At 41.3% G+C, this 24,808-nt stretch overlaps 1 protein-coding gene across 4 annotated transcripts in view; it reads left to right on the forward strand.

Annotated features, from left to right (window-relative positions):
- MPPED2 (metallophosphoesterase domain containing 2) overlaps window positions 1–24,338 on the forward strand; it is a 147,816-nt gene extending 123,478 nt beyond the window's left edge. For all 4 annotated transcript variants that reach the window (XM_063118782.1, XM_063118785.1, XM_063118784.1 and 1 more), the window contains 3 exons: window positions 14,369–14,484; window positions 17,700–17,813; window positions 23,353–24,338. In XM_063118782.1, the coding sequence (XP_062974852.1) occupies window positions 14,369–14,484; window positions 17,700–17,813; window positions 23,353–23,471 (349 nt within the window). In that variant the 3' untranslated portion in view covers window positions 23,472–24,338. The remainder of the gene's footprint in view (window positions 1–14,368; window positions 14,485–17,699; window positions 17,814–23,352) is intronic.
- The last annotated feature ends 470 nt before the right edge of the window (window positions 24,339–24,808 follow it).

Below are 24,808 nucleotides of genomic sequence, written 5' to 3' on the forward strand. Positions count from 1 at the left end.
TCAAATATGTGGATCTCAGGATTTTCTAGAAACTGTGAGGTTAAAGGGGTCATCTTTCAGGCAACAGAACAAAGAGAGGTGGGCTTAAAATTAGATTTTGTATAAACCAACCCTCATGTGAGCTGACCTCTTTATTTAACAATTTCGAAGCGAAAAGAAATGAATGACCCACATTTACTCTGATCTTTTTCAAATTACAAGACAAACCCTCCTCTTAACTCAGTGCTTCTACATGTATAGCCCCAGAACTGTTCTTTCCAAACTCCACAATTGTTTCTTTTAATCTTACACATTATTGCCTAGCCCCTCCTGCTAATTAGCTTTTCTCTGGTTCTGTTGATGGAGTAGCTGCATTGCTCTCTTTGATCCCCATATATAGCCTGAGTCCAGTAAATTAGCTGAAAATGCTTATGTGTAGTATATATACAGTGCTTTGGCTTAGTGGGGAGAAAGAGTACATCCACAATAATGTGAGCCTCTGCACCTCATAATGATACTGTATCCACATGTAAATTATAAAGCATGATTCAAATTATTTCTATTTACAAAACAAATACACAGTGGACAATATTAGATTCACATGAAGCCTGCTGTTTCTTTTTTAGACTAACAGCTTTGTAGGTCTATTGGCATGCACACACACATGTATATGCAACATTGCATGATGATATAAAAATTGCATAGTCCACCAAAATATTATTATATCACAACATTATTTTTTATTTATAAAGCTTATCAATAGCCTTTCCACCTAAAAATATACTCAAGGCAATGAGTATACATTATAAAAACCCAGCAGTTGGGTTTTGTTTTGTTGTTTAAAAACTTGATAAAGTTTGAAAATGTGCCTGCAAAATGGGCGGGGTATAGATGTAAGAGGAAACCATGATTTTCTGCTATGTTAAGTTATGGCGAGCTTTGAGACCATCCATTCTCTTCTTTCTTCTACATTTTCTCATGCCAAAGGAGAACACAGTCTTTTGCTTCCAATGTTAAACTAACCATAATTCCCCATGTCATCCATGCTTGGGGAAATATGATTTGTTTAAACAGTGATTTGAGAACAAGCCAGGATTTGAAATTACGATTTTGAACCTGGCTTGTTCTCAACTAACCATGATTAATCAAATATGGCTCCCCAAGCTTGGATGTCACTGGAAACTGTGGTTGATTTAAAATAAAAACTGGAAATACTTTATTTCCTTCTGTGGCTTGTGAAAGTGAAGAAGATGAGTGGGGGGAGCGAGTTAGGCTGAGGTTCACCACAGTCTCAAATAAGGAAGCCATTGTTTTCTGTAGCATCAGAACCCAGCCACTGAGTTAAATACATATTGTTGTCATTCCAACACCCACAATCAACTGACATTGAGAGTGCATTTTTATAGACTTTTTTGCACAAGAATGTAGCTATTTTTAGAACGTGTAGTAAGAGGGAAATACATTCCTAACAGACATAATTAAAACAAAATACTTTGACAGTTACATTTAAATTTTAAATTGTACATTTATTTTAATCATTAATGGATTTGCCCCAGGGCACTTACTATTCATACTGTTTTGAAGTCATTTTTCACAAAAAGCTTCCCCCCCTTCCTTTAGGTCTTTTTCTCCCACCCACTTTTGCAGTAGAAGATTAAACATCTTGCTGATGGATTTTTCTACTGAGATTGCCGGAATGTTTTTTCCCCATAGTCTATAGAGAAGAACTATAGCTATTATAACTGAATCATTATAACTGTAAAATACACCACATAGGAAGTGGTGTGTTCAGTCTTTTCTCTGTTGATTATTGTTCGTATAGCAGCAAATGTGAGATGATGTCTTTGTATACACTGCCTTTAACTGGGGATGTATGAATTAGCCAAACTTGAGCTTGCCAAAGTCCTCTAAATTCCAGATAACAATTTATCTGTTATATATTCAGTCTCTCTGTCTTTATCTGTGTAGTCTCATTAATGTTAGAAACGTACCCTGCACTGCATTGCAATATATAAATATTACTACAAAATAAGTTTGTTTGTTTTCCAAACACTCATGGGACATTTTATAAGAAACAATGGCAATGGCTAGACCAGGCCTATATCCCGGGATTGTCCTGGCATCATCCCTGTACATCCAAATGACACACAGAAGAAACCGGGAGCAGGCAGGGACGACCCCTCCATTTGCCTGGGATAATCCTTAGGTCTAGTTAAGGCCAATGTCACACCTTTGGAAAGTCTAGACGGGCCACAGTGCCAGTTGATTCCCTCAGAACAGTTCAAATAGATTGAGGAAGCATGACTTCTGTTTAGAAAAACCACATTTACATTTCCCTAATAGCATTTTCTCAGTATGACTATTAATTCTATTTTCAGTATGTTGCCTACAACAACACAGCAGGTTTAGTTCTACATCATGTACAAATTATTGGAAGTTATGCAAGGAGAAGGGTTCATGTACTTCTCACAGTATCATCAGAAGCATTCCACTGCCTTTGACCCTGGGATTAAGCTACCGTTCCTACCAACTGGAACAATTATCCCCCCAGCCTTTCACTTCTCTGTTGCACTTTGACTGAATGGTCTAAGTTCCCCAAATGGATGAAGCTCTGTTTTATAGTTATTTCTTCTAGCTTGGTATTGTTTGAAAGAGATTACATCATATTCTCTCCCCTCCCCCCGTGTGTGTGTGTCTGACAGAAACGAGAGGGATTTAAAAAGCACTGTGCAACGTCACATCTGTAAGCACCTAAAATATAATAACACCTCTTTCTGTTTGCTCTTAATTTTAAATGAACTTAAATTTGCCCTAGAGTCAAGTTTGAAATTATTTTTATAATTTTGCAATATTCAGATACATCCCAGAGCTCATTAACTAGCGTGCAGTATAATTAGGGGCTCAGAAACCTCAGAAGGTCTGAAGTGTTTCTTGTTTCCAGTCAAGCAATGGAAAGTTAAAATCATTATGCAAAGCTTACCTTCAGCTCCAACTTCGAAAGACATTTCATTTCGTTCCACATCTCCGCAGAAATATTTGCTGGCCAAAGTTGGGAAAGTTGGATATATATGTGTACAGATGCCTAATCCAAAGGGCAGAATTTGGATTTTAATGCAGCATTCCTATCTTTTAGAGTATGGAATTCTAGATGTTCTCCGTGGTTTTCAGTATGTTTCAGGAATTCTATTTTGAATGAGAAGGAGCAAGTGGAAACAGAATGCACACGACATTTGTGCTTACTGCTCTCCTCTTATTATTGTCATATTTGAAACTGCTTTTAGCCTCAGTTCTTCAGTGGTTTTTTTTTAAAGTTGCTCCTTTGGTCCCAAAGTGCCCTGAGGAATCTGCAGTTAAGACACAGTATTGCAGCCGGACATCCTCTTGTTTTACAATGTTATAGCTATTCACCATCTGTACTTCACACAAAATAACCAATCAGGTTCATTGCTTGAATGTCTGAAAACAGCTCCTTAAGCCTTACAATGATGACTGTTGTCAACTGCTTAAACACAATAGAACAATATTTTCCAGTGCTAAATTATCTGCATGAAAGAAACAGGGGCCTTGTGTGGAAATGAAAACAAAAACAAAACAATCTTGAACATTGTTCCCTTCCGTTCCAAGTACAAAGTACCCTTCTTCGGCCTTCTGTTTGCTAATATAAATTCTTAGCAGCCTGAAAATCCCTCTGTACCCAAGGAAACAAACACGCAAACAAAGCATCTGCAATGCATGACCCTGATAGGTTGTGTGAGAGAATGACCCTCGTGCGACAGATTCCAGTCACCCGAAGGCTAACTTGACAAAGTCTAACCCATACCTATCCCTGAAACTGTGAGGTGAAGCGAGATCCAACTTCAGTTGGGTGGATTGAGCCCAATGCTAGGACAACCTACCCCAACCCAGTAGCCATTGATAGCTTTACCATCTATGAATTTATCTACTCCCCTTTTAAAGCCATCCAAATTTGTGACCATCACTACATCTTGTAGTTGTGAATTCCATAGTTTAACAATGCACTGTGTGAAAAACTATCTGTCCTGTATCTCCCACCAATGCACTTCATGGGATCACCTGGGGTTCTAGGATTATGAGAGCAGGAGGAAAATGTCTCCCTATTCACTTCCTCCACACCATGCATCATTTTGTACATCTCTGTCATGCCCCGCCCCCGCCGTTACTCTTTTTTTTTTTTTTTAATGAAGACTAATGCTTCCCATAACCACTCCCTGTGATACACTCCCATTGTGGGTGGGGACACCAAATGTTGGCACACATAGATGGTACTCTCGGAGCTTCCCCCTTTTATCATAAAAACTAAATATTACTTTAAAAATTGATGATGATATTCTGCTTGCTTTAGTCCTGTAAGAAACATATGGCAGAAAGTTGAATTCATTCATTAGCAAAACTTCTGTACCACTTCTCAGTGTAAACACATCCCAAAGTGATTTTTACAAAAGTATAAAAACAAACACACAAAAACTACATATCCATGCTTTTCAACCATTTCCTCTCACATGTGATGAAGTAGATGTGATTGCTTTATTGGCACAGTTCAATGAGATATGTACCTATTATCTCTTAACCATTAGCCCTTTCAGCCATAGATGATTTGGGGCCATTCAGTGCATCTTAGCCAGACTACTTAACAAGAAGTTATTCCATTTTATCCTTCTGATGATAAAATCCAATAGCCCCATACGTGCTGCCTTTTATTCCACAGGGGAAGTGTGAGATACAGATGTGCTTGGTAAATAAATATAAATGTCTATCATTGGTTCCCTTGAAATAAGAAATAAAGAACAATAGTAGCTGATCTTAGAAAATAAATTTAGGAGCTGTCTTTACTGAACCAGACTTTTTGGCCCATCCAGCCTGATACTCCCACATGTGCTGCACATGTGACTGCGATTGCCCCGAGTTGCAGCATGGATAACCATGTCGTCTGAACCCAGCGAGGTGCATGGTGTGGGTGGCTTCTTACCCATGCCACACACCATGGCTTCTGGTAAGGGTTGTGGCATGGATATAAGCCATCCCTGTCGTGCACCGTGCTGGGTTTGGATGACATAGCAACCTGCACTACATTGCAGGGTAATTATGCAAATTGCGAGGGCGAGAGAAGAAGCCACAATGGCTTCTTTCATGCCTGCAATCATCCTAAAGCAACTGCTACTGTATTTCTTTGATTCTAAGACACACTTTTTCCCATATAAACATCTCTAAAAATGGGGTGCGTCTTAGAATCGCAGGTTTCCCCCACCACCACCTTCAGTTCCTAAGCAGACACACACTCACAGAAGGGTTTGTTTTCGGGGGTTGTTCCATTTGTTCTGGCTACAGGCCCCAACCGGCCCTCTCAAACCTCTCACATTGCTCCCCAAGCGTTGCTTGAAGTGTTGCTGGGCAGCTAACGGTGAAGCCGCGCCTCTCCCTGCTCATGGTGTGGGCGCCTGCACTGCGCCCGGTGCCTCACGCTGGCAGGGAGCGTCCCAAACACGGCCCTGCACATGCCGCTCACACCCACGCACAGCGACCCAGGCCAAACGCTGGGCACGTGCAGGATCCTTCGGGGCGGCTCCGGTGTGGCAGGGGGGGGAGGAAGGGCTACGCCAGGTTCCAGATGGCGGGGGCGTGCCCAGGCATTGCCACCACCACATGCACCATGCACTGGTGACCCTCTCCTCCCTCTGACGCCGCAGCTGAAACGCCGAGCCACCAAGCATCCCAGCAGCTAGCCAATTCTACTCGTAAAAGATATTTATTTTTTCTTAGAATCAAAGCTTTTTTTCTGTTGGTGATACTGAAATTAGTGTGCGTTGTACAATCGATGGTGTCTTACAATCAAAGAAATACGGTATATTCTCTGACTGTGGCTCTCCTGGGACTGATCCAGTGCCCACTCATAGCCTTGGAGATATGAGGGACTGAACCTGTGCCTTGATTCATGCAACACATCTGCTCTGCTAGTAATATGTGGGCCCTGAATAACCTAAAGGTCTCTATCACAACTACCTTGAAAAATGAGTTTGTTTTCATCTTTATAGGTCTCAACACCACAGTTTTGATTAGGTGCCCGCCTCTGTGTCCTTATAAATTACTAACAACCGAATAGTCACAAGAGAAGAGGGCTTTGTTGTTAAACCTTAACATTATACGTGGGTCTCAAGAAAATAAAACATGCATACAGAAAGGATTTTCGTTTTGTTTTTTAATTAAAGGTTCTTGTTTAATACATCTTATGCTTTCACCCATGCTTGTGTTTATCGGCTCAGCCTTTACAATAGTTTTCTGTCTTACCAACATGTTTTTTCTAGTCACTTCATTAAATGGAGAAAGGGCACAGATGCATGCTAATATTTGTGCGCTCTGTGTTTTATTGAAAGGCTCTTCTTTATTTTGCAAAAAGGTCACCTGTTCCCTTTTCAGTTCATTCAGTTCAGGACATTCTCTGTTATTACATCCCAAATGTAAAACTGAAATAGATACTCTCAGGCCATATTTACAGGGCAGTCCTATAATTGAACAATCCTGAGAATGCATATTTAATGCCCTGTCCTGTAATTTTTGTTCTGCAAATGGAATGATCTCCCTCCCTAGTAATCAAGGGTGTTTGTGCGTTTTACTTTGAGTGCTGATGAAAATAAAAAAGGCTTTCATTACTGTTATTACTTGAGAGTGTTCCTTTTGAGATGGATCCGAGGTACATATGGGCTATGGAAAGAATATTGTTCAAAAAAATTGTCCCCAAGCTATTTGTTCATTGTATTAAGGGAGAACAGAGGTTCTCTATACAGGCTTGTATATACAACATTCATGGTTTTGTTTTTTGTTTTTTAAATTGGAATATATGTTACAAAAAACCCTAACAACAGGTTTCTACAGCCACATAAACTTGTGAATGTAACTAGAGCTTCAAAACCCAAATACAACATTGTGAGTGGGCTAATTTTTATGCTAGCTTTGTGATGTGGTCACAACATTCTTTAATAAGCTACGGACTACTGGTTTAAATTTCATGTTACCTTTGAGATGTGGTAGCTGTTAAGATGCAGAACACGCAACACTGCTCCAAATGTGGATCCCACTCAATTTGACATCTCAGAAACATCTACACTTCCAAAGTAACAGAACAGTTTGTAGTATATATGTGTATACATTACTACTGAAACCTGCTGCTGTGTTGGTTCCAGCAGGAGAGGGAAGGAGGAGGGCAACAAAGCTGGTAAGGGGGCTGAGGAAAGATTGAAGGAGTTGAGGATGTTTAGTCTAGACAAGAAACAATTAAGAAGTGATATGATAGGACTCTTCAAATATTTGAAGGGCTGTCACATAGCTGATAGAGCAAACTGTGTCTTCTTTTTGCTCCAGAAGATGGTACCTGAATGAACAGGTTTAAATTAAAAGAAAGGGATTTTTACTGAACATTATTTATTTATTTATTATATTCTTATACCGCCCAATAGCCGAAGCTCTCTGGGCGGTTCACAAAAATTAAAACCATAATAAAACAACCAACAGGTTAAAAACACAAATACAGAATACAGTATAAAAAGCACAACCAGGATAAAAACCACGCATCAAAATTGATATAAAATTAAAATACAGAATTAAAACAGTAAATTAAATTTAAGTTAAAATTAAGTGTTAAAATACTGAGAGAATAAAAAGATCTTCAGCTGGCGACGAAAGGAGTACAGTGTAGGCGCCAGGCGGACTTCTCTGGGGAGCTCATTCCACAACCGGGGTGCCACAGCGGAGAAAGCTTCTTGACAAGACAAACCTTGACAGGACAAACCTTGAAACTTCTTGACAGGACAAACCTTGGGAGGTGGTAGACTCTCTTTCATTAGAGGTTTTTAAGCCACCAAGGATACTGTAGTGGGAAATTTCCTGCATTGGCAAGGGATTGGACAAGATAACCTTTGAGGTCCCTTCCTGCTGTATGATTTAATGGGTAAGAATTAATTTAGCTGGAGCACCTTCTAGGTCACATTTGTACAGAGCAGTGCTTCTTCCTTCCTTGTGTGTGGGGTGATGGTGGTGATCTTATGATATCATGTGGTTTATACATCTATGAGCCTGCACACAATTTCCCATCTCCTTCATGGAACAAACAATTTCTGAGCAGGAAGCAATAAGGAGCCTTGTAGTTTAGGAATTACCTACCTGCTCTCTTCACTGCCTCTGGATAGCCTGGGAGCAGTAAGAAAGCTCCCAAACACATAATCTACCAACCAGCTGGATCATTGAGGTGCAGTAGGCTTTGAGAGGAGAAGAGCCATAGCTTAGTGGTAGAGCACCTGTCTTCAGTCCCCAGCACCTCCGGTAAAGGATTCCTGGTAGCGAAGCTGAGAAAGACAGGAGGATGTGAAGAGCTGTTACAAGTCAGAATAGACAAGACTTCAGCTGTTGTGGGTTGTGATGAGGGTTTAGCCCGGTGTGAGGCCTGGGCTCCCTGCTGTGCGTGAAGATGACGCACAAGAGATCCCGAGGTCAGGCCGGGCTAAACCCTCCCTTGACCCGGGATAACCGGATCCACTTGTGGTCTGGTTTTCCTGCAGCCCCAGGCTGAGCTGGTTCTGTGGCTTTCCCCAGCTGCTCGCTTACTCGCCATCGACCCATCGGGCCGGGGTGTGTGTAAAATCACGGGGGGAGATGGGGGCCAGGGGGGAAAGAGCGGACCCGGCAGGAGAGATGGGGGGAAGAAGAACGGGGCCAGGGTGGGGAGATCGCAGCGGGGGGGCGGAGGGGGCATCGGACATGGTGAGCGGGGGGCGGACGGGCGAATGAGAGGGGGACAGGTGGGCAAGTAAGCAGGGGGCGAACATGGCGAGCGGGGAGTGGATGGGTGAGCAAGTGGGGGACGGGCAGGCGAGTGAGCGGGGGGGCAGACATGGTGAGCGGGGGCGGACGGGTGAGTGGGCAGGGAGCATCAGACATTGTGGGGGGGAGCGGGGAACCCTTTATTTTTTTTAAAAAAACTTACCTTTTCGTTGGTGGGCTCCTGCGCACATGGCCCCTTTAATTTTTTAAAAAATGGCTGACGCGACGGGGCTTTCCCTTACCCCGTCGCGTGTTACATCTAGCTAGGGGCGACGGCCCGCGCTAGCTGCAGCACGGCCTCGCCCCTACTCCCCACCGGATTATCAGGTAGGTCTAGCAAGGCCCTGGGTTAGATGGCCAATGCTCTGACTCCATATAAAGCTGCTTCATATGAGACATTAGAAGCATTGTAGAAGAGGAGGTGAAAAAGTGAGTTTAGTAGGTAAGCAAAATGGGACAATGTGCCAAAACAAGCTGAAGAGTGAAGAATTTATGATTAACAACTGGTGGGCCAAATGGCAGTCCTTCATGTCTAGATCTAGTCTCGAGTGTTGCTAGTTCCTGCCACTATAGCTATTTATGTTAGCTCCTGAGTTGGATTAATCATTAGGCTAATCACTAGGTTAAACATGGTGTAGAACAGGTTAGCGTCTGTATGTGAGGAGCAGAGTAAACTGAGCTTCATTTTAGTTCTTCACAGCATTTAGTTCATGGTAGCTGTTTTGTTATCAAGTGATAGGAGTACTTTCCTAATTAGAGGGAAGTTAGTAGGCAAATACCCCTCAAGGTGGCTTAAAAATATCTCCCTGCAAAATGCAATAAAATCAATGAACATTTAGAACATCTGTAAAGAAATAACCCTATGCAAATCCAACCAGCAGAAAACAAAAACAAACAGCAGCAGCTGCTGCTAAGCAGCCAAAGGCACTTCTGAACAATTTTTTTTGACACATTTCTTGGGACAGAAGGGAGTTGGGCAGGTAAGCTTTTTAGGTGCAATCCTACGCATGTTTAGACAGAAAAGGGTCCTACAACTCCCAGCATGCTTGAAGTTGTAGGACTTTTTTCTGCCTCAACATGCATAGGATTGCATCCTTTGGGCATAGCTAGATGGGACGATATCCCGTGTATCGCCCCGGGATCCTCTCTGTGCACCCACATGATGCACAGGGTATCCTAGGAGCAGGGAAGGATGATCACTCCTTTCCCTGCGATATCGCCCTACCCTTCCGTTGCGCTTTTTCTGCAGTCTCAGGATGATCCCGAGACCATGGAACATATGTGCGGGCTTTGCGGTTGTCCCGGCTCCTTGCGAGTAACCGGGGAGGGCAAGGCTTGTTTTTTTAAAATAAATAAATAAATTGGGGTGGGGCAGGGGGAGGGTAAGGGGTTTTCTTTTTTAAAATTCACCGGTTTGCGCACAAGCACTTGTGCACTCCTTCTCATTTTAAAAAAAATGGTGGCCACAGTGTTGCACGCCGCATGTAGACCAGGGCGACGATTTCGTGATAATAAAATTGTGAGATCGTCGCTGTACCGCTTTCTCGTCTAGCTGTGGCCTTAGTCTACATTAGGGATGGGGAGAAGATCTTCAAAAAGATCTCTGAATGAGTTACAGTAGATCACCTAGAACTTCTGACTCTGTTTAACAATAGCAACAATGTTATTGCCCCCAGAGTTGTACTTCTACGATAGGTATGTCAGGGGATTTTGCAGTCCTTTTATTACATAGTACCTTGTGGCACTGTATTCTTTAAACAAAAATACCATAACCACTAAAAACAGAATTTAGCAGTAAACTCAATCCTGCTTTTAACAAGCATATAGAACTGTGTTTCTTATTAGGATGGGAGTTTGGGAATATACATGTGTGAGGATATAACCCTGGCCTGTTGACCATGTCTTGAAATGGAGGCTTGAGCTGGGTCCTACCCCTTCTGGTCTTGGCCTCAGGTGCAGTTGGAACCTTTCTTGAAAGCAGGCACTCACATGCAGAGAGGAGATGGGAAGCCCTCTGGTTTGTGTAGCATTCCTCTTGCCCTACCTTTCCTGAGATTCTCCAAGTACTAGCCCAGACAGCATCCTCCAAAAGTGTCCCAAACCATAGTTTGTCAGTTCAGATGTTACAAACAATAGTTTGCCAGTTCAGATGTCGTTACAAGTAACGACAGTTTGCGAATAAACTTTCAAAGCTTATTGTTTTCAGATCCTGGTTTTGCTGGCGAACCATGATTTATTGGATGGTATTGGTTCCAACAACATGACAAACGATGGATTGGTGCTACATCTGAACTATCTTACTGTAATGGACAAGACTGGTCTACACAATCAATATTCATATCCTATGACAAAATCAATACACAGCTTCTCTTCCTGACACTCAGTAGAGACTTAGGCCTTAGCTAGACCTAAGGATTATCCCAGGCAAATGGAGGGGTTGTCCCTGCCTGCTCCCAAGTTCCCCTGTGTGTCATATGGATGTACACGGATAATCCCAGGACAATCCTGGGATATAGGCCTGGTCTAGCCATGGCCTTAGTCAGTGGCTCTTCTAAGGGGGAAACCCTCAGTTCCTTGCTGCAGACCATCCTCTGATTTTTCCACATTCTCTCCTATTTTACACAGATTAGAACACATGCTTAACAATATTATGTGAGAAAGTATGGTGAATTCCAAATGGGAAAGTGCAATGGAGGTTATCATAAATTCAACCTCATTAGCAGTCAACAATACTTGTTACTCTACATATTTTTGCTTGGGAAGAAAACACTTGCTAATGTGTCTGTACACCATAGTTATTGTGCATGATTGTGAAGAACAGGATGACCTAAAAGGTGTTCTCATTGAAATCTAAATCTGATCCAGAAACTCGGTTTTATTGCCTTTGTTTAGGGAGGGGAAGGATCTCGTGCTAGCTTTCTAACAAGCCTCTTTTTGCTTGAAAAACATGAAGATGGCATAAGGCAAATGTCTTTAATTAGTGAAGATACACAATCATTAACAGCAACCCCAAATGGGCATAGTTTAATCTCTGGGGTGCTCTCGGATATTTTCATATGCAGTATTTATTAACTGCTTGTGAGATTGTTTAATGTATTGCAGAGGATGCTTTAATGCTTTGTACTAGCAGATGTTGCACTGATGAAGAGGTTTGCAAGCTTTCTTACAAGTTGGTTGTCTCTAGGTCACAGCTAAACATGGAAAGCTATTTGCTACAATTCATGTGCATGTGGTCGGCCACAAGAGAAGATGCTTTTGAGCCCTTGGGTAAGGGGCTCTCTAAAGTTCAAAGCACAACTCAAGAGAACCCAGAAGCAGGTTAACCAGTTGCATAGTAAATCAAGGTTTGTAACAGTGGCCGGTTCAGGTGTCACAACATCCAGGAATTTTATGCTTGTGGGTTTTCCACAGGCAACTAGTTGGCCACTGTGTGAACAGAATGCTGGACTAGATGGCCCTTTGGTCTGATCCAACATGGCTCTTTTTATGTTCTTGACCCAGTTTTGTTTTAAAACCCTGGGTTGTAGTGAGCGAGAGACCACGCTGCCCAGTTGCTTCCATTGCAAGTGTTGTGTGCAAACCAAGAACTCTGGCTCGCTGGGGAGAGACAACCCAGAGTTGGAAGCCCGAGTTAAACCTGAACCAAGCCATGATTGCTGCTTCACCAAAAGCTGGGCTGATGACAATTGTTAGTCTGGAAAGAAAACAGGTGGCAGATTATGTCCCCTTCCCCATCATGTAAAAAAGACTTCTATAACCCTACTGTTACTCTTGGACGTTTTTCTAATGGGACTATGTAACTACCTGAATATTTTGCTGTAACTACAGTCTTATTTGTCTGCTCCTTCCCCCACCCCACCCACCATCCAAGGTGGACTTCCACTGATGAAAAGAAATAGATGTATTTTGTGTTGTGTCTGTGCTATAATAAAATTATTTGGGAATAATTTTAAATTAGGTGAAAAAGTAGTTGGATTATTATTTTACATCTTAAAGCCAATGCAGCGATCAGGCAGCCTGATTTCCCAGTGAGTTTGTAAAACATGGGCATGTAGACTGTATAAAAATGCAGAGAACTGAAGAGGTGGAAAGAACTGACAGCAGGTCCAGTGCAGCCTTGCCAATTAGCCCACAAGTGATTAGCCTGCAACAATTTTTACTAGCTCTTTAAGCAGATAGTAGCTTGCATTTCTATGCTCTGCACAGAGGAGAAGAAGCCTCCCTTCCACAGATAGCATAGAAATACAGGCTACTAATTTTTTTTAAGGGGAGGGGCTGTGGCTCAGTATGGCAGAGCACCTACTTTTCATGCAGCCATGTTCAATCCATGGCTTCTCCAGGTAGGACTAGGAAAGAAACCTGCCTGAAACGAGAGCTGCTGTCAGTCATTGTCAACAGTATTGGGCCCGATGGAACGAAGTTCTGACTCAATATAAGGCAACTTCCTATGTTCCTTTGCTATTTACCAAGCTGTCATTTGTCCCTCCTTCACCAGCCCTCTGTGTGTTTCTGATGGTCAACAGGGTAAGATACTTGTCCTTGGGCATGTCTACACCAGCCATTTACCCCAGGATCGTCCCGGGATCGTCCCTGTGCCAAATGACACACAGGGGATCCCGGGAGCAGGCACCGACAATCCTTCCATTTTCCTGGGATAATCCTTAGGTGTAGAAAGGGCCCTTGTCTATGGCTAGCTTGGAAATCAAGCGGGCTGGTGGAGAGGGGATGAAGTGATCTGTTTGCCTTTTGCCGGTCCACTTACTCACCTGTATGGAGTTCCTGGTTGTCTAAGGCAAGTTGTTCAATACAAGGGTGGTCTAGTATTTTGTCAGCTTCACTTGTTATGTTGGACAGCTAGTTAATGCAAGGGAATGAAGTTAGCAGGAGCTTAAGTTGGTTCATACATTGCCCTGGGAGAAGGCATTACAATAAAGAAGGCTTTCATCTCTTCTGTCACACAAAAAGGTTTGTGAGATAAACACAGGTTGCCAGCAGAATTGTCTTCTCTACCACTGGAGCATCTCAGAGCTGTGGGAGCATATAGGTATTCTGCATCTATTTTTCAAACATCTTCCAGTGTCTCTCATAGCTATAATATAACAAAACCGAGATCTTGAATATAAATATCCATTGCCATATGAGCAAGCACTTCAGAACATCCTCCCCCCCCCCCCCAGCTAAGCATCATTGTTTGAAGAATAACCTTTGGCAACCACTAGTGCCCTATGGGGAAGTAATTATTCATAAGAATCAATCCTGTAACCATCATTTGTATAATTAATATAGAAAATTATAGCTTTTCAGCATTAAATCTCTTCTCTGTGGCAAAAATGTGGTTCAACATTCCATCTTTCTTTCTTTTGGAGACTGTGGCCAATTGGGTAGGATCAGTATGACAGTGGCTGATACCCATTTCAATATAATTGTTTCTCTGCTCTTTTGTCTGTATGTAATCATGAAGAAGCACAACCTACAGAGAGTTTGCATTGCTTCACAAATTTGAGAAGCAGAAACATACCTTTCTTTGATAGTGACACAATGTATCTTCTTTCCTTCAAAGGACACCGTGGTTTAATGGATGGGGCTTTAACCTACCCAGAGGTCAGTCTTTGTTGGACAAGTGGAACCTTATTCCTGAAGGCATTGATATATTAATGACTCACGGACCTCCTCTTGGTAAGTGGCACAAAAGCAATGATGTTCAGATATTTTCAATTTAAGACCGTCGTCGCTGTGCATTTTCGCTCAGAAATTAAAGGCATTCAGTGCAACATATCTAATCAAGGGTATGAGGTGCAGGGCGGTGGGGTTGTCACCTTTCCATTCGACCATGTGCAGTTGTACCTCATTTATTTATTTATTACATTTTTATACTGCCCAATAGCCAAGGCTCTCTGGGCAGTGCACAATTAAAACCATAACATACGATAAGTATACAATAAATTTAAAAGGTTAAAAATTTAAGAATGCAATATAAAATCAGATAATTTACAGTTCAGGGAAAGCCTGTGTGAAAAGGTACATTCCCAGACCTGGGAACCACCAGTCCACAGGGTCTCTCTCTTACCGGGATTGAGCTTCAGTTTGTTGGCTCTTATCCAAGTCATAACTGTATCCAATCACTGGTTCAGAACGTGCACAGCCTCTCCAGATTCAGATGTCACAGAGAAATACAGCTGGGTGTCATCAGCATACTGGTGACACCTTGCTCCAAATAACTGAACTCACTAAATACTTCCTAATAAAACCTTTTCGTACAGCCACTGGTTAGCAATAACAACAATCTGGAGGTTGATTAAGATTCTGTTTTAAATGCAGCATTGCAGAAATGCAAGTCATTTTTTTTTAGAAATGCTTTTTTTTTACTCTAGTTTCTGAATCCATGCATTGAAAGTTGTGTATGGGCATATGTAAGGAGTATCCTGTATAAGGTCCATGTGCTCCAAATGTCTTACCGATCTTGCTGCTGTAACATTCACTTTGGTACTCTTTATGCATTACAGCAGTGGCATGGGAATTGTTTATCTGTGGCTTCATCCCATGTTGCTGCCCAAAGCCCCAGCACCAGGGCAGGTTCTTCTAATGCAGTTATCAAGTTGTGATTCAGGGCAATGATCAGGTCAGGTGGGAAGAACTTACTCTGTTAGCCTCATTCCAGTAGGACTGGGCCTTTCCTGTGGATGAAGTCACGGAAAAGTGGCTCCCAACTGCAGCTATATAAAGGCCACTTGTGTTACAGATTGCCACTGCCTCTTTACTTCTCTCTTTCGAAATGCTCTCTCAATTGCCAGTGTTCCTCCTTCCCAGCCAACTCCAGTACTGCCATTACTCTTCCCCAGAGGGTGCACAGCCACGGCCAGTGCCATTACTTGGAGTTGTTCCATTTTCTCCTTGCCCCCCATCTCTCTGTTTACTGAGGGCTGGATGATGATGCATAAAGATGAAACTTAGCTGGGATCTTCCCACTCTGGCATAAAGTCTTAGTAATGTATGAAAATGCAGCGAAAGTTCAGATTTGTAACTATATTTTTGCTTGCTTTGGGGTGGGGGGTACATAACAAGATGAAATGACATTTCAGATGTAGTAAATTTCTTTAATTTTGATTGTGAATTACAAAGTTGCATATAATTAATTACAATTACTAAAACAAGAAATAGTATTGTAGCACCTTAAAGACTAATGAATGTATTATTATTATTATATATAAATTTGTATCTGATGAAGTGGACACGAAAGCTTGTGCAATAATACATTTGTTAAACTTTAAGGTGTCACAAGACAGTGGACCTATTCACATGTAATGCTAAGCCGTTGTTGTTGTTATTATGATTATGATTATTATTTATTACATTTATATACTGCCCCATAGCCGAAGCTCTCTGTGTTGGGAAGGGAACCACAGTGGCTTAGCATGTTGTGTACGGGGAGAAAAACCCAACAATGTACCTAATAAAGCACCCCAGACATCCACACCCTGCAATGAGTTTAAGGGCCCCTGACGCGGCTTACTGTGTCATCTGTTGGGCTCCCCATGGTTTAAAATGGCTGTTCCACAAAACAACAAAAACACAAGCCTCTATTCATAGTTGACTTCGCTCATCTCCCTCTTCGATCTTTCCACCTTTCTCATCTTTATGAATGTAGTATTGCAGACCACAGACCTCTGTAATAATTGATGTCAGCTTTTATGGATTTTCTGCATTATCTATAAAAGTTAGTGGCTTTTCCTTTCAAAATAGTCAATTAATAACAACTTCCTAAAGAGTCCGTTCACTATTGACCTGTACTGCTTTTTTAGTGGCCAGGTTTTAGGAATAACTTTTTATTGGCAGACTTTGCCTCTTTGAAAGTCATGGATGGTTACTGCTTTGACTCAGTGTGTGAGGCTGCCCCATTCTCTTCAGCAGATAATCCTATTGCATTCACGAAGTATAATCATTGAAGAACACCTCTCCTACTCCAGATACTCAAAATAAAAAGGCCACAAGATAGAAGGTTGCAAGATATACACAGAACTCTGCCGGAAGAGGGTTTGGCCCTTTCTCTTCAGTGTTGGGCAATGCTCTATGCACAGAATTGTTTAAATGGCCTGCCAGAGGAGACTCGTCAACTTAACAGTCTTTTAGCTTTTAAGAAAGCTATAAAGACTGATCTATTCCAGCAGGCCTATCCAGTGGAATTTTAGGGTGTTTTTAGGATGTTTTAATAATGTACACTAAGTTTTTAATTCAGTTTTATGTATTTTATACTTATTGTTGTTCCCAGCCTTGATCCAAATGGAGAGGCGAGTAAGAAACATATTATTATTATTATTATTATTATTATTATTATTATTATTATTAATATTCCTCAAGACTGAAGAGAATCAGGTAGGTTCATGTGATTTATTATATGCAACTCATGTGTTTTACACTGTGCTATTTGGGATTTCGACTATTTAGCACAGACGAAGGGCTAAAGCTAATGCTGCCCATGTGTGGAAAAAATAACCATGATAAGCCATCATTACCTGACCAGTCTGGCAAAAACCATTAAGGAAAGAGCAGGGGAGGGAATGGGGTGATTCACCGCTGCCGGGAATAAATGTCATAGGACCTTATGTTATGTAAAAGAATATATATACCTGTAGTTTAATAAATCAGATTGCGTGGAGAAAGATGTTAATCGGGAAAGATGGGGCATCCTTCAAAGGAGGTGGGGGGAACTCAGAAGCCTAAAAGAGACAAAGTGACAATGAAAAGTTTCTTAAAAGCCATTGTGTGCTTTAATGGAGATGTTAGGGTTACAGATAATGCCATAAACCTTCAGTGAGTTATGGCTTCCTGAAAGTCTACATGAAACCTTACCTGAATAGAGAAAATTAAGAGTATTGATTACATTTTGCTTTTAGGTTTTCGAGACTGGGTTCCAAAGGAGCTACAAAGAGTTGGCTGTGTGGAACTGTTAAACACAGTGCAAAGGCGAGTCAGACCCAAGCTCCATGTCTTCGGTGGAATCCATGAAGGTAATGAACTGACTGGAGACGAGGATATTTGCTGAGGCAACAGTAGAGTCAGTCTCAATGGTATTCAGTGTCAAAAGGGGATTTTCACACAAATATCATTGATTCAGTTACACTTGATGTTTAATCAGGACTTGGATTTTATACATTGTGAGGGTCCTATTTATTACATTTATTACATTTATATACCGCCTCATAGCCGAAGCTCTCTGGGCGGTTTACAATAGTTAAAAACAGAAAACCTTTAAAAAGTATACAAAATCTAAAACCATCAAAAACATAAGAACAACAGTATAAAAACAACAACATCCATTTAAAAACAACAGTATGGTAATTTGTATAAAATTACCATATAAATTAGTATAACATCATATCTCAAAACCTCCCCATAGTATCAGATCTGTGACAGAAAAAAAGGGCAAAGTGACATGGGGCAAAGTGGTGGACAGTGGTTGAATTCATAGATTTGGGAGGGAGTGAAAGTCCCTCTTCTCTAAGGGCATTTTCTATCCTCCACGTGTCAAGCCATATAGTCTATAAGGGCTGTATAGTCCATATGCCCAGTGGACTTACGTGTGAATAAACATGAAAAGGATTGTGATGTCATCCCTGTTTGTGACAAAGGACAGATTGGGATAGGGCTGGTCCTGTCATACAGCATGACATAGAAACCCCACTCATGGGGTGGGATGGAGTTGAATAAACAAAGGCAGGAATTAGTGCCTGAATTGTTCAGCAAGACTTTAAAGTGTTGGACGCTCACGCATCAAAGTGTTTTTAGGTGTTGGCTAAAATGAGGCCAAGTGTGACAAGGAAGTAGGGTTTTTGAAAATGTTTTGAAAAGTATGATGTATTTTAAGGTTGGTTCCAAAGCAGTGAATAGTTACACCACAGAAAGGTGGGGGGAGATTCCATCTTGAACTTGAGTAATGCCATCAATCACAGTCTGAGCAAAGCTATATATGAAATTTTGCCAAAGGACGTGTTTTGGAGGGAAGGAGGGAAAAGAACATAAATTCTAATACCTGACCTCTGATGGTTCAGGATCATTGCTTAGCGCAATCTTAGAAGAGTGAGAGATGCTCTTCAGAAAACCTGAGACAATGTGGCGTGGGGAGAACTGTGCACCAAGATCACCATTCAAGTGATGCAGAGAAGATAGCAATGCTGGTGGCAGCCCTATTTACAGTGCCATTGAGGAATTGTAAGGCACAGATTTGAGTGTATCCAGTCACTATGCCCTCAAAACACCAACCCGATACATCCTAAGGGTTAGTAGATAAGAGCACAATCCATTTTATTTTATTTTATTTTTACTCTGGCCACTGAAGCCTGACCAAGAATCTCGTATGATCGGCAAATGTGGAGAACATCTTTGAACAATTTAGACCCAGTCAAATAAAAGAAACCATGTATAATTGTTTTATCTGCAGCAAGTGGCTTCATTCTGCATATGTTTCTTATAGAAAGTTCAAGATGTGAACAACGTAACCCAAATACTAGAGCAGAAATGAAATATCAAGTGAAATGGATTTTTAAAAAAGCTAATAGATGTTTCAGATGAGCTTTTCAAAACATCCTGCTAATGTAAATTTCAAATCAGGGCAATTTCTAGTGTAATAAGCTAGTTTCCGTAGCCTGGCATGAGGCAATGAGAGATTACTTTAAAATACATTGTGTGGGTTTTTTAAATATTTAATGAACTTTATTAGCTTTTATATCCTAGTGAGATAAATACTAGCCGTGCTGTCTGGGAGAGAGAGCAAGACTTTGTGACCCTAGAACTAAAATGTACACATTTAAATGCTTTATTTTTCACACCTCCTTCAACCCCTCCCGGATTTCTCTGCCATCTCTAATTAAGCTCCCCATGGGCTCACAGAGTTGGGGAACTTTGTAGATGAGAGAAGATGGCTATGTTGCATGGCATTGTTGATTTTTCCCAAGTCCTCATGACTTTAAAGCAAATGAGTTTTTATGCCTGGGTTAAAGTCCTGTAAACAAGGACTCCATAATGAAAAACACTGACAGAGCCTTAACCACAGCAGCATCCACATAAGCACCATTATGCATCTAGGAAAAGATGGGGCATTTTTGTATAAATATTAATGCTCGGATATCAACGTGAAGTGAATACCAGAAGAAGGGGGGAAATAGAGTTAACTACAGTATGCAAATTGGTTGCAGCTTTTGTAGTTGGATGCAAGTTGAAAGTAATCAAACTTCCAGTGGCATTAGTATTAAGCTGATGGAAAGCAAAGGGCTCTTAGCATGGGAGATCATTATAAAAAAACGAGCGTGAGGCACAGCATAGTACAATTTAAGTTTACGACTAGGTTGGTAATGCATCCTGTAAGTATAAAAGGTATTTAATGAGCATTCACGAGCACTAAGATGATACTGAATGCTACTCCTATGAATTGTCCCATCCAAGAAGCAAAAAAACCCTTGCTCATTAAAATGAGTGGAATAAGACTTGGCTTGAATTATTATTCTTAATGGTTAAATCTTAATGCTGCAATCCACATGCACAGAAGCAGGTTTCTGCAGACGTTTTCCTAGCTGGAAGGGGAATCACATCCACACACTGATGCAACTCCCTAGCCCAGTCCAAGAGCCAGGGCTGCACTGGTGTAGCCGTTCTACTGAAATCTTGCCAATCAGCAGTTAGGGAGGGGATGCAGGGAGTATGGAAGGCTGGATTCAGCCCCCTCCACTCCCTCTTGTCGCTAAAGAGATGCTTATTTTTTTTCCAAAAGGCTGCACATGCACAGCCCTCAAAACTCATTCTTTTGGAACAGAACCAAAATGTAGCATGCAGTTTAATGAGGGCAAAACTGCACTTGTTCTAATGCAGCTCAGTCATGGTCTGTAGAAGTCTTCATTCACAGGACATAAATTTGCAAACTAGTGATGTTTTGTCTTCTTCTCCCATTTTATTGAAAAACAAGAACTACCACTATTAAAGTAACAATCCAGAAGGATTATGGAGAGGCATTCAGCAAATGTGAAATTGGTGTTCCTAAAGGTAGCCCAGGTTTTGCCCTTAGTATCTTAATTATTAATGACAAAAATCTGTACTAAATATATAAAAGCAGTAACTTAAGAGAATCAATGTTTCCTTATAAACATTTAAAAGGAACAATATTTACAGTATTTACAGTATATAAAAGGAATAATAATAATAATATATTTATTTGTTACCCGCCTCTCCCTCCTGCAGTTTGACTCTTTCAGTTTAAATGTAGTTATACAAAATTATTTTTGGATCAGAAACCAGTGCAGAACAAGAGATTTGGCAACAAGTAGCTTATTTTCATATTCATCCCCCCCCCCATAATAGACAGTCCGCAGGCCAGATGTCATCAGTGGGCATGACAACAATGGCCACTGATGTCATTGCCTCGCCTATTTTAGCCTTTCTCTGTGCTAAGTGAGGCACAGAGTTCCACCCGTCTCTTAGTGCAGAGAAAGGGATTCAGCCAGCACCGGGATGAGCAGCCATTCCTCCCAGTGCCAGTAGAGTTCCTGGTTTATCATGACACATGGCGTCCCTGTAGGGGAGGGGGACATTACACTACTTGGCCGGCAATAGGAAGAACAGCAGCTCCTCCCAGTGCTCCCAGTGCTTGGCCAGCCTCCCAGTGCTGGCCAAGTCCCCTGCCACCCACATCCCTGCTGTTATCTCCGACCTCCAAGGGGAATTCCTGCAGGGAAGAAGCTCAAATCCTGCCCTTGGACGAACCCAGGGAGGATCCATGGGCGCAATTAGGGAGCCCAGCGGATTAGGCCCATGGGCTGGGGGTTCTGCATCCCTGTTCTCAACTGTTCCTGCCTTTTAATGAGGAAAAACAGCAAGTGGCAAATGTTTCATCCTGAGATATTTGAAGCACCATCTCAAGAAGAGCTGGTTCAGGATGCATAGATGAGGTAAATTTGTCTGTCACCTTTTAAATAGAATATAGTGGTCACAAGAGTTAGCAGCATCATGGCACTGCCAACAGTATAGAGAGGGAGACAGAGCTGCAATCTAGATCAGATTCTGCAGAGGAAATCTAAGCTGTGGACCCATTGCAGCTCATTCCAGTTCCATCTTGAAAACTGTTTTGAGGAAGGCATAATTGAGATCAAACCAAGCTTCCTTTGTCTCCCCAGTTTTGTCCATTTTTATATCTATTCCACAGCTGCATAGTATCTGCACTCAGTGCTGCAGCAATGATGGCAGTAGTTCCATCCTTTGCTTGCACCCAAGTGGGAATCTGGATGGGTTCATGATGTTGACAACAAATAAATCACAGCATTAAGCCAACACAGTTATTGCACTCCATCCAACCAACGTCCCAGGCTTCCTATTGTGAACATCAAACCTGCCAGCTCTCTGAAGGTGCATTAACACAGATGTTTTGAGGATCTTGGGTTTACAATGAATGCACATTCTATCCCCACAATCTATACATGTGCAAGTCTTCAGAATGTGATGGATTCCTGCCTGTCCCTGTCACAGCTAGGAGTAACTACAAGGCCAGTGCTAGTTGTGTATGGCTGGTGTGTGATTTCAACACAGGGCACTATTATGCAACATCCTCCTGTTTTTTTTTTTAAGGTATGCTCACACCACTTCAAGTATGATTCTTACCCCTGAATTGGAGGTGCACAGATATGGAAAGGGTTAACCTGCTTAGCGGGTTTATTTTGTCACTAAATGAGAGGGGGGAAAGCTCCTATGCCTAATCAGAGAGACTGAGAGCATGTTTAGCCTTGAAAAGAAAAGACTGAGGGGAGGGAAACATTAGCACTCTTCAAGTACTTGAATGGTTGACACACAGAGGAGGGCCAGGATCTCTTCTCAATCATTCCAGAATACAGGACACAGAATAATGGGCTCATGTTACAAGAAACCAGATTCTGGCTGGACATCAGGAAAAACTTCTGTACGACAATGGAACCAATTACCTAGGGAGGTTGTGGGCTCTCCCATGCTAGAGGCATTCAAGATGCAGCTGGACAGCCATCTGTGAGTTATGCTTTAAGGTGAATTCCTGCATTGAGCAGCGGGTTGGACTCGATAGCCTTATATGCCCTTCCAACTATTCTATGCTTGCTGGAGAATAAGTTCCATTTATTAAAATGGGATTTCCATCTGAGTACATATACATAGGGTTGGGTGGCAGAAGAGTTGGGCAAGGTTTGGGTGGCACAGTCCTGGAACATTGCAGGTGACAAAAGGTGCAAGGAGCTATGGGGGAGGAGGGGGACTCTTTTGTGTTCCCTTCTGTTATAAAACTAAGGCTTCTTTAGCTCCAATATCTTCATTTGTTTTTTGAACAGGTGGTTCTTATTAAAGCAACAGCCTGTTGCATTTTTTAAAATGGAAATTATGTGGTGAGTTCTTTGGAATACTCAAAACATTTTGAAAGGCTTAGCTGAACTCGATTCCAAAGGCCTGCTAAGGAGCTTTTTTCCATTTTGCCACCCTGAGGCACTGTACTAGGTCAGCATTGTTTATTTACATTATAGTAAGTGTGACACATTTTCCCTACAGGTTACGGCATTATGACAGACGGTTACACAACGTACATTAATGCCTCAACATGTACAGTCAGCTTTCAACCCACCAACCCACCAATTATATTTGACCTTCCAACCCCACAAGGATCATGAAGTTCTACTGCATTGGGAGAAGGTCTATAAACTGCCATTTTTCTAATTAAAAAACATCCATTCTCTTAACATGTTTCTTTACAAATAATGTGGGGCTTTTTTGTAAATTGTTGGTACAAAAGGAAAAAAAAAGATAGAGGTTGTGCTTTTTTGGAAATGCAGCATCCATTTGAAATCAATAAAGCATTGTGAATTTGTAAAATGAAGTTTTATGTTTTCTTAATTAACTTGCCATTGTAAATTGTTAAGTGTTCTCAAAAGGACAGCCAAGCTTTCTTTTAATGAGTGAGACACCTTATTTTAATATTATTAAATAAGATTTAAAAAGGCAGCATTTTTTTTAAAAAAAGACCCAAATTTGCACAACTGTTATTGTTTGATTTTTTTAAAAAAATATTTCTAGTAATAAAATGTCACCCTCTCCTTTCCCCCCATCTTTATTATAATACGTATGCACCCTGACCCAGAGTTTTGTGTATGTTCTTGCACAAATGTGTTCCGCAATCCAGTACAGAGTGTGAGATGTGATTATGCCTATTGAAAAGAAATGGGCTTAATTAAGCATGTCTAACTCAGTTTTGGATTGTGGTCATGGGGCTGTAAAATAGGAGGAGTCACTATTCCTTTCAGTTGACATTAATACTTCGGTATGTGACTCAGCTCCCTCTATTGAAAAGAATGGAGAAGCCATTCTTGGTCTGGAAGACTTTCAGGCTTATCAGAACTCCTGTGCCCACTGCAGATCACTCTTGCCTATTAATGGGAATGCATCAGTGAGGGGAAAATAGCCTTTTAGGTTTAGTTTTGTCTCTGCCTGCTTTAACGACCAATTAGATAGCAGCATCTTGTATGTAATTATCTAAATTGTCACTCTGTTTGGGTAAGTTTCTTAAATTATTTTAGCTTTAAAAATACGGGGATGAAAACTGCAATGAGCAGGTGTTCCATGCAGTAAAAACATGTAAATGCGGACTCCTTTTAAATATGGATTTTTATATATATTTTTTGTGCATTATAACTAAGTGAGGCATTTAATATTGCCAGTGTAGCATCTGCAAAATTATGCTGTACAGCACATCTAAATTATGAAAGATGTGACACATTTTTTTCCAAGTGCTCAAGGCCTTCAAGAGCTTGAGTTTAAAATCTTTGTGCAGTTTCAGGCATGTATAGAATCAAATGAATACAATCAAGCCTAACTAAAATAAGGCTTTGTTGTCCTTTATATTTAAAATATTCTTGAATTGTCTTTCCATTTCTTTTTTTCCCTTATTTTGCACTGTGTGTAAATGCAATCTTGCTAGCACAAAATATTGTTGCAAATAGTTATTTCTGTT

Source organism: Elgaria multicarinata, chromosome 2, assembly GCF_023053635.1.
Source record: "Elgaria multicarinata webbii isolate HBS135686 ecotype San Diego chromosome 2, rElgMul1.1.pri, whole genome shotgun sequence".
NCBI classification, from domain to species: domain Eukaryota; kingdom Metazoa; phylum Chordata; class Lepidosauria; order Squamata; family Anguidae; genus Elgaria; species Elgaria multicarinata.